The 15,198-nt window shown below is 36.5% G+C and overlaps 1 protein-coding gene across 5 annotated transcripts in view; it reads right to left on the bottom strand.

Annotated features, from left to right (window-relative positions):
• The window catches only part of AGFG2 (ArfGAP with FG repeats 2), a 46,414-nt gene extending 31,567 nt beyond the window's left edge, over positions 1–14,847 (bottom strand). For 2 of the 5 annotated variants that reach the window (XM_074311640.1, XM_074311642.1), the window contains exon 1: positions 14,492–14,847. In XM_074311640.1, coding sequence (XP_074167741.1) covers positions 14,492–14,703 — 212 coding nt within the window. In that variant the 5' untranslated portion in view covers positions 14,704–14,847. The remainder of the gene's footprint in view (positions 1–14,491) is intronic. The other 3 variants (XM_074311638.1, XM_074311641.1, XM_074311643.1) reach the window with 2 other exon arrangements.
• Between the last annotated feature and the right edge of the window lie 351 nt (positions 14,848–15,198).

The raw sequence follows: 15,198 nt of genomic DNA, 5'->3' as shown, positions 1-15,198 counted from the left end.
AAGTTTTCTATTTTGTGATAAATAAGGATCTCTAGCTTTGGTCACAAATTCCTTCCTCCTCCACAGGTCTGAGAGGTAAATTATCCTATGTTCTTCTAATTTATTTATATTCTCATTCTTTATGCCTAGATCAAGGACCCATTTTGACCTTATCTTGGTATATGGTGTTAAGTATGAATCAATGCCTAGTTTCTGCCATACTAGTTTCCAATTTTCCCAGCAGTTTTTATCAATTCTTATCCCAAAAGCTGGGGTCTTTGGGTTTGTCTAACATTAGATTATTGACGTGATTGACTATTTTGTCCTCTGAACCTAATCTATTCCACTGATCAACTAGTCTATTTCTTAGCCAATATCAAATGGTTTATAATATAGTTTTAGATCTGGTACAGCTAGGCCACTTTCATTTGATTTTTTTTTTTCCATTAGTTCCCTTAAAAGTCTTGATCTTCTTGAAGAATTCTTCATCTTCTTCCAGATGAATTTTCTAAGTCATTAAAATAGTTTTTTGGGAGTCTGATTGATATAGTTCTAAATAAATAGATTAGTTTAGGTAGTATTGTCAGTTTATTATATTCACTTGGCCCATCCAAGAGCACTTAATATTTTTCCAATTGGTTAGATCTGACTTTATTTTTGTGGAAAGTGTTTTGTAATTTTACTCATATAGTTCCTGACTTTCCCTTGGCAGATAAGATTCCCTAATATTTTATACTATCAACAGTTACTTTAAGTGGAATTTCTCTTTGTATCTCTAACTGTTGGATTTTGGTTACTGATATATTAAGAATGCTGATCATTTATATGGGTTTATATATTGCAACTTTGCTAAAGGTGTGGATTATTTCTAATAGCTTTTTAGTAGAATCTCTGGGGTTCTCTAAGTATACCATCATATTATCTGCAAAGAGTTATAATTTGGTTTCCTCATTACCTACTCTAATTCCTTTAATCTTTTTCTCAACTCTTACTGCCGAAGCTAGAATTTCTAATACAATATTGAATAGTAATAGTGATAGTGGGCAACCTTGTTTCACTCCTGATCTTACTGGGGATGATTCCAGTTTATCCCCATTACACATGATGCTTAAATAGATGCTACTTTTTTTTTTTTTTTAAAGAAAAGCCCATTTATTCCTATACTTTCAAGTATTTTTAATATGAATGGATATTAGGTTTTATCAAATGCCTTTTCTGCATCTATTGATATGGTTTTTGTTAATTTGGTTATTGATATAGTCAATTATGCTAATAGTTTTCCTAATATTGAATCAGCCCTGCATTCCTGGTATAAATCCTACTTGGTCATGATGTATTATCCTGGGGATGATTTTCTATAATCTTTTTGCTAATATTTTATTTTTGCATCAATATTCATTGGTCTACACTTTTCTTTCTCAGTTTTCAACCTACCTGGTTTAGGTATCAGTACCATGTCTGTATCATAAAAGGAATTTGGTAGGATTCCTTCATTCCCCATTTTTTCAAATAGTTTATATAACATTGGAGTTAATTGTTCTTTAAATGTTTGGTAGAATTCCCATTTAAATCCATCTGGTCCTGGGGATTTTTTTTTTAGCGAGTTGATTAATAGCTTGTTCCATTTCTTTTTCTGAAATGGGACTATTTAAGCAATTTACTTTCTCCTCTGTTAATCTGGGTAGCCTATATTTTTGAAGTCATTTATTTCACTTAGGTTATCAAATTTATTGGCATAAAGTTGGCCAAAGTAACTCCTAATTATTGCTCTAATGTCTTCTTCATTGGTGGAAAGTAGAACCATGCTTTCAATGGAGATGCTTATATAATTTCAGTGGGCAGTTTATTCCCTGGGAGTTCAACTATGTCAAAGGAGCCCTCTGGAGACCATATGGCTGTAGGAATAGTATTTTTTGAGGTCAAAAAACCAGTTCTGGAAAAGGCTTAGTGATTACAATCAATATAATTGATTAGATTGGTTAGATCTGATTTTATTTTCTAGGTCATTAAAATAGTTTTTTGGGAGTCTGATTGGTATAATTCTAAATAAATAGATTAGTTTAGGTAGTATTGTCATCTTTATTATATTCACTCGACCCATCCAAGAGCACTTAATATTTTTCCAATTGGTTAGATCTGGCTTTATTTTTGTGGAAAGTGTTCTGTAGTTTTGCTCATATAGTTTCTGACTTTCCCTTGGCAGATAGATTCCCAAATATTTTATACTATCGGCAGTTACTTTAAATAATGATCTATGACAACTGCAAAGGATTCTGATGAAACAACACTATCTACTTCCAGAGAACTGATAAACTTTTAGTGGAAAGAGATACATAGTTTTTTCCACTTTACTTTTCTTGACACATCTTTTCTTCTCTCCTTCCTTCTCTCCCCCCACCCCCCCCCCCCGGCCTCCCTAGAAAAATGATATATAATGGGAAAAAATGACTGTATTGATGCGCTGGTTAATAAGTTGAAAAGCATTTCCATTTCCTATGTTTTATTCTTTCTTATAAGGGATAGCTCCCTAAGTGGGGGAAGGAGAACATATTGGGAAATAAAAGTGATATAATAGCAAAAATATGTAATAGGAAAAAAAAAAGAAAGAAGGAAATACTTAACCAAAATCAATACTTTAACAAAGAATTTAATGATAGTCTATCCTAGTTAATGTTTCTAGCAAGGTAACAGGAAGAAGAAAAAAAAATGCACATTTTATATACTTTTAAAGCAAGTAGTATGAAATGGAGAGTCAGTTTAATATAAAATTCTCCTGTATTTTTCTGAATCTAAGGGAATCCTTGGAAACTTTACAATTTCATAAATAGAAACTAATTTTCAAAAGGCAGGAGGAAGATAGGGACATATATACAAAGGAAAAAAGGATGTCATTGCCAAGTTTAGAATAATAGCATTATTTATGAAAGTAAAGGCTCTAGGGGTAGAACAGATGATACAGAACAAAGTGAAAAAATAACTGCTTTCTTTCCTGAAATTCTTCCCTATTGGACAGATGCTGATTAAGAATAGATCTGATAATGATGTAAATTGTGTCCCCTTTAACCTTTTGAGAGGAAAGCTGATTCAGGATCTCAAGCTCTACCCAAAGGAAAGCACAACTTTCCCAGACTACACCCTTTCCAAGTTATGTGGTCTCATTCAATTGGAGATCTTGCCAGGGGCATAATCACCATCTTCTATTGAATTGAAGATTAGTTCCTGGGAACACTTACTCCCAGCTCTGGCCAAGCCCCAAAAAAGCCTCAGAAGGCTAAATAAAAGGTGACTCTGAATCTTGACTCTTTACAGAAGTCTTAACAGGATTATGCCAACTGCTGAAGATATTTTCTTCTTCGTGCAACCCACCTTTGCTATATTCCTTGCCCACTAAGAAGTCTGTTTTCCTAGCAAGCTGGCTTCTTAGTGCAATAAACCTCATTCTCTGTCACAAACCTCCTGCCTGTATTCATTAGGGTCTGCGAATTCCTTTGCAATGCCTGCCATGAGCCAAGGGGATCCCGTTGCTGTTAGGGGATCTCTTTCTCTCTATTCTTGCACCTCATCAGATCCATGGTTGTAACAGTTCAGTTGTACAGAAATACCCAGAAATGTGTAACTCAGGACTTCCAAGATCTTTAAACCTATCCAGGAAAGGGAGTAGTCAGCAGAGAAAACTGCTTCCCCAAGAGTATATAAGGAATAGAGAAGTTAGTATTCTTTATTTTAACAATATTTGATCTGCCCCAGATATGCTGAATGTCCCTAGATCACAGTTTCCATCTTCTCAGGACATTTTAGCTATTCCTATAAATGCCACAGGTTATTTCCCTTGCTTTATTCTTTCACCAGGTCTTGACCCCTCAAGAATAGAAAGAATACTAGACTTAGGGCCCAGGAGGAATCTGGGTTCAAATCCTGCATGATTGAAAGAACAAATGAAACTAGTAAAAATTTACCTCACTAACTTACTTGTGAATCTTAAAGCTGACATATACCATCTATTGTTATTCTTGTCATGATTTTTCCTTGTGACCAAATTAAAGTTCAACAGAAATATTCCACAACTCAGCAGAAATGATTTCTCAACCTTATGGTTTAATCTACTTTTATGACTTTATCCTTTCCCCCAAAAATTCTTCCCTTTCACCTTTCATTTAGCAGCTGATTGTCTATTGTACATGAAACTTTGTGCTAGGTGGAACACAATCATATTAAGACTGAGGCTGTCTAAGAGTTTACAAGGAGCTTTCATAACCAAGTTGAACCAACAATTAGCATGGCACCATTCCAGGCAGTGATAGCCTATATAGAATATAATTCTAATTTGCCATGTGGGAGTGGGAGGAGGAAAAGGGGAAGAGGGAAGGAGGGAGGAAGAGAAATTGAGAAGGCATTTATTTTGTGTTTTCTAGTTTCTTAACATTAATAAACACATCACAAAAGGAGTTCTGATACGGACAATTCATGGCTATTAAAAGAGTCTGGCAGCATAAACAAATGTATTTTCTTGCTTAAGGGAAAATCCAACAAAAAATATTGAAAGAATCATGAACCCAGTGGGGTATTGGGAGGGAGTGACAGTGAAGGAAAAGATGATAAAGTAAATAGAGTCCCAAGTACGTTAGTTTAAATGAGTTTGATCAAACAAGATATTCCTAGGGCACTCTGGCAAAGATTAATTTGTCTTTGGTATCCATTAAACAGGTACATACTGTCAGGGAACATGATACAGATACACTATTCAGATCTAAAAGCAAGGTCAAGTTAGAAAAATCTGAATCTCAAGATGGCTTAGTTAGACAAACTTGTTCTCCACCTCTAGGAATTGTCACAGATCATTTCTCAAATGAACTTTCACTTCTTCCTTGTTATATCTTTTTTTTTTTTTTTTTCTCCCAGCTTAAGGTCAGGAGCTACCTTTCCTCCCTTCTCTGGCAGATCAAATATTGTTAAAGAATATTAGTTTCTCTATTCCTCTACTCTCAGGGAAGCAACTTTTTCTGCTGACTGCTCCCTTTCTTGGATATGTTTAAAGATCTATCTCTTTGGTCTTGATTTACACATTTCTGGATATTTCTATACCTCCCTTCTCCCTAATAAACCTCACCCTCCAGGACTGAACCTCTTGACCATTCTCCTTAAGTATTCATTCCCTCCTCACATTTTCTTTGTATATTTTGCACAGATCTCTTCTGTGTACTTCTCATACTCTATATTGTATTTAATTATGTAGAGTTTTATCCATCCAAATAAGGAGGTTCAAATTCAGGAGGACAGGGACTTTTGTTATTTTTCATCTTTGCAATTCCAGACACTTGTCCATAGTAGGCACTAGATTGGTTGGGTAGATAACAGATTCAGGGAAAAGAGCTCCCCAGAACTAAAGAGCACATGACCCAATTTCAGAAAAAGTGAAAATATGTGAACCAGAGGCCACTCAACTTGACTTCTGCCAAAGTTCTAAAGTAAACAGTGAATACCAAGCAAAGGATTACAAAGATTCAATATAGGCTTCATCAAGAACAAGTCAGGCAAAACTAAAGTAATTTCCTTTGTTCAGAATTAATTGTCAACTGACTAGTATATTTATATTTAGAAACTAGATTTTAGCAAAATGAAGCATATCATACTATTTTTGTGAAAAAGATTAGATGGCAATAAAATCAAGACTTGGAAGGAATTGAATCCTTCAAGAGTTAGTAAGAGCTGGCATTTATTGTCTTAAAAGAGTTGTCTAGAACATTTAACAGAATAAATGACTTGTCCAGGATCATATCAGCATTATCAGAGATTGGAACTTTAGCCCAGGTTTTCCTGGCTCTAAAGCCAACACTATCCTCCCTGTGTTAAAGTGACTGAAAACTAAATTGAATAGAGCTCTGTACAATTCTAAGCTAAGCCTAAGAGAGACATGAAAATACCTTCTCTTTCACAAAAGTGGAGAAAAAGTCCATGGGTAAGGAGCATTGTCATTAGATAATGATAGATTTCTGCATTGTATTCCTTTTCTTAACAAAATTCTTTGTTATTATATACAGCTTCAGAAAAGATGAGGACTATGGAGGGGGAGAACTAGGATATATGTAAAAGCAAGCATCAACAGCAAACAAATAAAAATAACCAAAATCTATTTTGAAAGGCAAATTCAAATTTAGGTTAAAACCTAAAACTTAAAGCCTCACAAATATAGAATGGGGGGAAAGCATTTTTGTCTGAAAAAGATCTGAGTTTTAATGGACTTCAATTTTAATATGAGTCAGTAATGTGTGATATGGCAATCAAAAAGCTAAATTGCTATTGTGTTCCATTAAGGAAGCCACAGTCTTCATGAATAAGAGGATAATAGTGTCAAAACACTTTGCTTTGGTCAATCACTTCTAGAGGACGGTATTCCAGTTCATGTCAATGTAAGGACATTGATAAGTGGAATTGTGCTCAAAGGAAGGCAATCACAATAATATATATTCTTGAGTCTATGTTATAGAAGACACCAAAACTTATTTAAATAATGCTTTAAACAAATATTTAATCTAGAGAAGAGCTTGGGGGGAGGGGAAGAGGAAATGATAGCCATATTCAAGTATCTGAATGGAAAAGAGTTGAGACTTGTTCTGTATAATCCCAGAGATCAGAATCAGGAACTGGTGGGAGTTGCAAAGTGTTTCCACATTTAGGTTTGATGTCAGGGAAAACTTCCTGATAACTAGAGCTGAACTAAAGTATTTGCTAGAGGAGATGGACTGTTCCTCCTCCTTGGAGGTCTTCAATCAGAGGCTGGAACTGATCAGCTCTCTCTCAAGTGTCATGGCTCTTCTTGATTCCCCCAGCTGCTATTGCTTTCCCACGAAAAATAATATACTTACATGTCTACAAGTTTTGTTTTGTTTTTTTCCCTGGTAGAACCTAAGTTCCTGGAGAGCAAATAATAAATGTTTTATGTGTTAGACTGGATGGCCAACAAGGTCCTTTTCAAATCTAAATTCTATGATTCTGTTATCCAAAAGGGTGGATGTCAGTCCCTGGCTTCACACTAAGCAAAGTCAATTTAATTTGTTTCCCATTCTTTAACAAAAAGTAGAGATCATGTGAGGGGAAATTGTTAAGTGTTGGAATCAGAGGATCTGGGGTCAAATCCTGCCTCTGAATGACTAGGAGGACAAGTCAATTAACCTCATTTTGGGGGGGCTGAACAAGGTGGTTTCTGAAATTCTTTTTAGCTCTATTATCTATGATCTATGGGTCCTTGATGTCTCAGTTATCACAACTCAATTATTTTTTCTGACAAGGAGCTATAGAGGAATAGAGACAACCAGGTTCAACAAAATCCTCATACCACTTTAAGAACTTCAGTTTTTATTTAACCTACCACCCATAGCAATGAGTTCCTTATTACCAAGGCAGTTCATTCCATAGTTGAAGAGCCCTAATCACTAGGTCAATCTTCCTTATATAACATCAAAACTTGTGTAATTCTAACTTCCATTCACTAATTTTGATTTTGTATTGAAAAATGAATCAACATTGAAAACTTTCTCATATTTAACAACTCTGAAGTCTTGTCAAAATCCTTTCTAAATATGTTGCTCCATTACTTGAGCATTGGACAATCTAATCAAAGATGACAGTCATTGTCAGAAATCAAGATCAGTCTAGATGGCAACTCAGCACTGGACTGCAGTCAAAAATATCTGAATTCATATCCTATCTCTAACACTTGTTAGTTGTATGACCCTGGGTAAGTCACTTAACCTCTCTTCAACTATAAAATAGTGATAAAAAATAGCACCTACCTCCCAGGGTTAGTTTGATGATCAAATTAGATATCTATAAATTCTCAGCATAGTTGGGGCAGCTAGGTGGCGCAGTGGATAGAGCACCAGCCCTGAATTCAGGAGGACCAGAGTTCAAATGTGATCTCAGACACTTAACACTACCTAGCTGTGTGACCCTGGGCAAGTCACTTAACCCCAGCCTAAAAAAAAAAAAAAAAAAAAAAAAAAAATTCTCAGCATAGTGCCTGGCATCTTCTAGATGCTTAACACTAGTTTCAGCTCAACCACATGCCATTACCTTAGATGAAATACTAAATTGCATCTTAATTACCCAGCAGACAGCATATTATATTTGATGGTCTCTTATTTAGTCCATTATATAAATACATTTGCACCAGTTCTAGAAGTCTATGAAAGGTGCCTTTCAGATTTACACAATCCTTTTCTTTCAGTTGAGCCAGATTTGTAGCATTGATACCCTTTGTCCTTAGACACTTGAATCCAATGAAACACACCCTAATTACTTCTGGGAATAAAGGAGATTCACTTTAGAATCAGTCTCAGAATTGGAAAGGGATATATTGACAGGTCTGCAGCTAAACTAGGCCAGCACTTAAGTTTTTGGCTTTCTGTATAACATTGTATTTTTTAAAGCTTCCAGGTTTGTACCTGATTTTTTCTGGCCTCCTATGCTTTTAAAATGTTACAATGGCTTTTCTTCTCTTTTGCCACCTTCTCCCTAACCTTCCAGCCCTACATTCCTAATTAGAAAAAAAAGAAAAAAGAAACCAAACTCTTGTAACCAACATACAGAATCCAGCAAAATCAATTCCCACATTAGTAATGTCTGAAAATGTATGTCTGATTCTGCATCTTGGTTTTATCCATCATGACTCTGTTAAATGGTATATAGCTACATGTTGCTTCCAAATAATTCTATAGGAAGAATCCAATTTCTACCCTGGTTCTAATTCAATGTTACTTATTCTTTTGAAAGTTTTTTAAGCTAATAAATTTAGTCTTTTCTCTCTTTTTCTAATTTCAGAGGCAAGAGTAAAGAGTCTTTTCTAAAACTTAAGTCTAAAAACACAAAATCCAATACCTTTTTCCTGTACTCATGTCTTTTAAATTAAGTTCTCATTGATCTTTGTCTAATTACATCATCATAATTTCCCCATGTAGCCTTCCTGACTCCCAGAGATCCATCCCATATAACAAATAGTACTTTTAAAGACCAAAAATAAAAAAATAAAAGGGGGGGGGAGGCAGAAAGAGAAGATAACTGATCAATACATTGAAAAAGTCTGAAGACTTATGCAATGTTCTTTTGAGGATCTCCAACTTCTGCAAAACCATTTAGTTACTTATATTGCTTTTTAAAAACTAATTAATACTGAATAATCTAACCAAAAAAAAAAAAATCACACAGAAAATTAGGATAATGTTCTGCGAGAGGAATGGGATCAAATGGAACCACAAAGTTCCCTTCAAACATGCCAGCTCAGATGCATGAAAACACTTTATTATTAATTGTTTATACCTTTCTTCCAATAAAACCAAAGTGCATTAGCCAAGATTTCCCTTCTGTTGGATAGATTTGATGTCAGAGATGAGATTTAAATCAAAGTCTTTATCATATATTAAGTTTCTAAGGATCAGTAAATTATAAGGGTAGGGAGGGTACCGTTGCCCTCAAGTAGACAAAAGCACATTTTTCCTTTGCTCTATTCACAAGTTGTTAGATTAGCAGAATTAAGGAAACTGAGGAGTTGAAGGAAACCCAAAGCTATCCTTCTCAGGAAAGGTTACCATAAGTCCATCCTCCCACTATAAAAGGAGATGCAACCAAAGAAGAGGAAAAAAAAAGGAGTCAGCCCCCTGGATTATATTTTAATTCCAATTTTCTATTATTCTATTAAAACAACTCATTAACCCATTACCACCCAAATACCTTACATTTACAAGCATGGAGCACTTCTTGCCTCATTCCAAGCCTCAGGGGCTGATTCAATCTACAATGGCACTGCAAGAAAAATAACTTTTCCAAAATATTAGGGGTACAAAAATGGAATCTACATCTGGAATACAGAAATTAGGTTTGCAGATTGGGGCTGGAGAAAAAAAACAATTAAAAAGGAGATCAGACTCAAGACTGACAACTGTGTCAACAATCTTATAAATTTAGAAAGTCAACCCCATTTGCCTTTCTTTCTGGCTACTACACTAAAAACAATTCACTTATCTTCTATTTGCCTCAAGTTTCCTCAACTGTAAAATGGAAGTGATGGCAACTATCTCCAACTATTTTTGTTATTGTGAGGATTTAAAAAAAAAAATCTTTAAAACTTTTTAATTTTAAGGATAGTGCCTCTCTTCTCCACCCCTACTTTACACTGAAATCTCAACCTTATGAAAACCACAGTTGAAGGGGGGAGAAAAAACATTTCCCACCAGGGAAACAAAACAGGTATCCAAAGGAAATTTTCAAAAATCCAGATATACTTTTTATTATATCTCCCTCCTCAAAGCCCTAGAGAAATTGTTTTGGGATCCATCAATCAGAAAGTAAACTCAACCACTCTTTTCAGGTTTTTTTTTTTTTTTTTTTTTAAACAACTAGGCAAGATTCTGTATTCCTGAAAAGGACCAACAGATTTTTAAAATCAGACACAATGGCTTTTTAAAACAAAACCAAACTTTCTTTCCCTGAACTTAGTGTACTTAGTTCCCTGAACTTGTACTTAGTGACTCAGCCAAGTGTCTTTGAATGTTTTTATTATTCTTGGACATCTTCCCAATCCCTTCTTCCCTTTTCCCCCTGCTCATTTTCTACTTTTCTTTAATACCTAGTTCCAAAAGTTGACAAAAGTCAAAAAATATGTTAAGCTGATTTTAATCGACATGAATGCTGTCACTCTGACTCCTCTATGTAAATATGAATTGGCACAACTTTTAATCAACATCTGTTCAGCAAGTCACCTTTCTCCCAACCATATAGAACTAGAACTTGGTACACTTCCTTTAAAAAGCTGTCAATTAATTCTATTCTAGGGTAAAATTTAGCTATACAGACTCTTCCTCAGTTTCTTCCCCCATTTTAGATTTAGCCTTGCCTCAGTCTCAAGGTCACCTTTACCTTGATCCAGGTTTCCTTTGTGAAGTAAAAGTGTAACTTTATTCTCAGTATCTGTGGTCAAGTGATTCTTTCTGGAAACAATCAAGTTCCTTTTCCAACAATTAAACCATCCCTCCCCTAAAAAAAATCTATCATTTTTAAACACATTAAAAATAGTTTCCTCTATCTTCTTTAAAACCAAAACCAGAAATTCCATTGTTTCCTTGAAACTAAGTTCCTAGAAGCAAGGCTTAGTGCTGTATATTCTGGACTATGCCTAGGCAGTTATAATTGTTGTCAATATTAAACAAATCAGGTCCCATCACATTCTGCACAAAACCATTCCTATTTATTCAGCTGGAAGCATGATGAAGACAAGTCCTAAAGGAGGCTAATAGTGGCCACCAGTAGAAACACAAATTTGATTGTTCATGTGAAAAGTGAACTTCCTACAAAAGTAATTTTTAAAAAAAGAGTATCCCAAATTATCTCCCCTCCCCCACCTCATTTGAGAACTATTCATCCAAGGCAGAAAATTAATTCTTACCTATACATGTTAAATTGCTTATTTTTATAGCATCTGATGTGGTCACAGAACAAGAGCTAGAAATACTATTTTTATAAGATTTATCAGAACAAAAAACTTGATAGCAATGCCAAAGCCAGTTATTTACCATAACTTTTTTGTAAAGGAAATTACAGTTCAACTATGGCAACAAATCAACTTACAGCTTTCCTTATGCTTTCTTTTCAGGACCCCTTGCACAACTAACCAATCAATTTTGTCATTCCTTCCCTTTTTGTCCTATCCTAAGTCCTACAGCCACAATTTCCTTGTCTTCCTACTTTTGTTCTCTAAACAATCTCTAAACCTCATTTCCAGTCAATCAATTATTGTTTATTAAGCACCTACTAAGTGGCACACTAAATCTTGGGGATACAAAGATTTAAGGCACGAACTGTCCTGGCTGTCAAGAAGTTCACATCCCAGTGGGGGAGACAACTTTGTATAAACAAGCTATATACAAGATAAGGTGGAAGCAGTCTCAGAGGGAAAGCACTAAGATTCAGGAAGACTGGGAAAGGCTTTTTGCCTTTCTCATAAGAGGCGCTATATAAAAATGTTTATTCTCTCTCCTCCCCTACATTATACTGCCATCTCAACCTTATGAAAATCACAGTTGGAAAAAAAAAAATTTCCCATGGATCATGAACTGAGAGTTTAAGGGAGAAGTTAGGAAGAGATGGGGAAGGAGATAGATAGTTGCAGACATGTAAAAATCTATGATGTCAGACCAAGGGAGTGTTTTGTATAAGAAATAAGTCAGTGTTCCTGATTGTCTAACCAAAAACAGATTCAATACTCTATCCTGTTTCTATCCCTACTGACAAAATACCCATAGGTTCTAGTAATATTTCATGAATCACAACAGACTTCGTTTAGTTAGGAGTGAAAGATCTAGTTCATTCTCACAATATAACTATTCAGAATGTAAGAGGGCAAGTTTGATAAAAAGGAAATAATATTCCAGGGAGGAAAAAAATTTACTCTTGGAAAACCTGTTTTATAAATCTGATTTCCCATAAACAAAACAAAAAAAAAAAATTTCAAAGAATAAACAGCGCCTCAATAGTGGAACAGTTGATAAAGGTCTCATCTTATTTCTCCCCAGCATGGAAACATGAGAAGAATTAAGAATGTCCTCTTCAGTTTCTTGAGGCCAAGAAAAATAAAGCCTTATATTTAAATAAATAAAATATACTAGATGATAATCATAGTAAATCACTGTCCAGCTCATACAAACTTAAGACTTGCAATTAAAATCCAGCAATCTAACTTTAGTCATGTTTTTGTCTTACCTTTCAAGAAAAGCACTTCAACATATCCAGGCCTACAGAACTATCACTGTAGATTCAAATTAGACAGGTTATGTCTTTAAAGAACAAGTATCACCTAAGCACTTTAGTACAAACCCATCAAAACCTGGGATGGGACCTGTTTGTTGGTTCAATGTCTACTGGTCAGATGAGAGGTAGGAATTAGTTTGGGTTAGCATACCTAAACTTCCACATCTTTTACATTCCCTTCATAGAATCAAAGGGGAATTTAAATTACTTCAGACTGGATTGGCAGGTTTAGGAAAATTCCTTAAATAGTACTTTATATTTTACAACATTCCTGCGCATTTAGGTGGCACCTAATATGGCCATGATGCCAACTTATATGAAGAAGCATATCTAAAACAGGTTTCTAAACCTGTATCCAGGGAAGGACATAACCCAGAAGGAGAAAAGCTAGTGTTTTTATACTGTGAGGAAGAAAACCTTCCCTTGGAATTGGGAAGATTCCTTTTACTCCTTGCTGAATATTCTTTTTGTCAGTGAGCATTTCATTGTTTTCTGACTTTTCTTCCTTTCTAGTCCTGGATTCCACACTTTGGGCACAACCCCTTCCCTCAGTTCTACCCCATGTCCCTGTCTTTTATTACAGGGTTTCTCCTACTACACCTCCCTTCTTCCCCTTTTATTCCACCTCTCTTATGTCTCTTTTCTCTAAGAGGAGAGTTTTTCTCTCCACTACTCAAGGAAAACAATAATTATCCCACTAAAAAAAATATATATATATGTATATATTTGTACTGGTATATTTTGTTTACATATGTATATGAATACATACATATACATCCATTCTCTCCTTCCCCTCCTACAGAGCAATCCCGTAATAGAAAAATGGGAGATAACAGTTCATTAAAAACTAACCAACTTTTTTTTTTTTTTTTTTCCAGTCTGACAGTTTTATGCAGTGCTCCCCACCCATAATCCCTCACTTCAGCAAAGAAGGTATGGAGGTGCTTTCTTATCTCTTCGTGGCGGCCAAGCTTGTTTATTATTTCACAGCATTCAATTCCTATGTTTGGTTTTTGTTGCTCTTTTCATTTACAGAGTCGTAGACATTGTATGTTCTGCTGGCTTTGTTTTCTTCACTTTGCATCAGTTCATTAAATCTTCTCATGCTTCTCTCAATTCATGTAAGTCTTCCCATGCTTCTTTATCATATTTTTTACAGCTGTAATCTTTCATTATTATGACAACTATTTAGCTATTCCCACAGATGGGCAGCTATTCCCACAGATGGGCAGCTATTCCGGATCCAGGTCTTTGCTATTACATATAATAAAAAGAACTGCTATAAGCATTTTGAAATAGGCAGGATCTTTCTTTTACTCTTTGAATTCCTTGGGGTCAAAATAATTAAAGTTTATGTAGTCACTTAATACGCTTAAGGGCGTAATTTCTGATCAAAGGGTATGAGCACTTTAGTCACTTTCTTAGCATAATTCCCAATTGCTTTCCAGAATGATTGGACCAATTCACAATTCCGGCAACTTTCATTAACAGTTCACAATTGTTCCAAAATCGAGTATTCGACAACCCAATTCTGATAGTCTCCCACCCCTGGAAATTCCCTTGAAATGGGGCTCCTTGCCTTCTCTTATTCACCCCAAAGCTCCTCATCTCCGCCCCTAGAATCCCCCACGCCGGGCTCTTCTTCCTCCAAAAGCCCCCTCCCTCCCGGATCTCCCAGCAGACAGGCCTGCAGCCCCTCCGAAACTGAAAGACTCACAGGAGGCCAGAGCAGGAGGTGCAGACAAAGCTGCCCACGGTGATGTCCACGTATGTGACCCCACGTTGGGCACACTCGAAACAGTGGCGGTTTCCGGCCTGGCTGCTGCCACCCAGCTCCCGCACCCGGCGACACCACACTTCCGAAGCTGCCTCCGCCTCCGCTTTCCCGTCGCCGCCGCCAGGGCCCGAGCCCTTCTTCGTAGCCATCATCGCCGCTTTTTCCCCACCCCCTGCCCCTCTTCAGCCGGCTCTCCTCAGTCACTAGCACTGCCACCTTCTCACCCACTGGGCACGCTCCTCACCCACGGGTCCCGCAACTAAGCCTAGCTCGCGCAGGCGTCGCCGCACCTCAAACGCCTTCCGCTACCTCTCCCCGGGCTCTGATTGGACGGCCTCTCCACTCCGCCCCTCTCATTGGTCCGCTTATAAGGAAGCCACGGGATATAGCAACTCATCTAGCTTCTCTAGGCCCTGCCCCCAACTTCATGACCTTCGTGCCTTCCGATTGGTCTGAGGGAGAGAACGAATAGTGTCGCTTTTTCTTTGGCCTTGCCCCTTCTCCCGGGTAATTGGTGCTCTCATTGGCGGCACGCTCCTTCTCTTTATTTCTCGGACTAGGAAGTTTCTAAGATTCTACAAATCTGGGCGGATGATGTCTGCGCGTGCAACGGGCGTTCTTACTCTCCGCTTTTCCGCTCTTCGCAC

This window comes from Sminthopsis crassicaudata, chromosome 4 (genome assembly GCF_048593235.1).
Source record: "Sminthopsis crassicaudata isolate SCR6 chromosome 4, ASM4859323v1, whole genome shotgun sequence".
In the NCBI taxonomy this organism is placed as follows: domain Eukaryota; kingdom Metazoa; phylum Chordata; class Mammalia; order Dasyuromorphia; family Dasyuridae; genus Sminthopsis; species Sminthopsis crassicaudata.
Note: the sequence above shows the minus strand (reverse complement) of the source record. Positions and strands in the feature narration are given on the sequence as shown.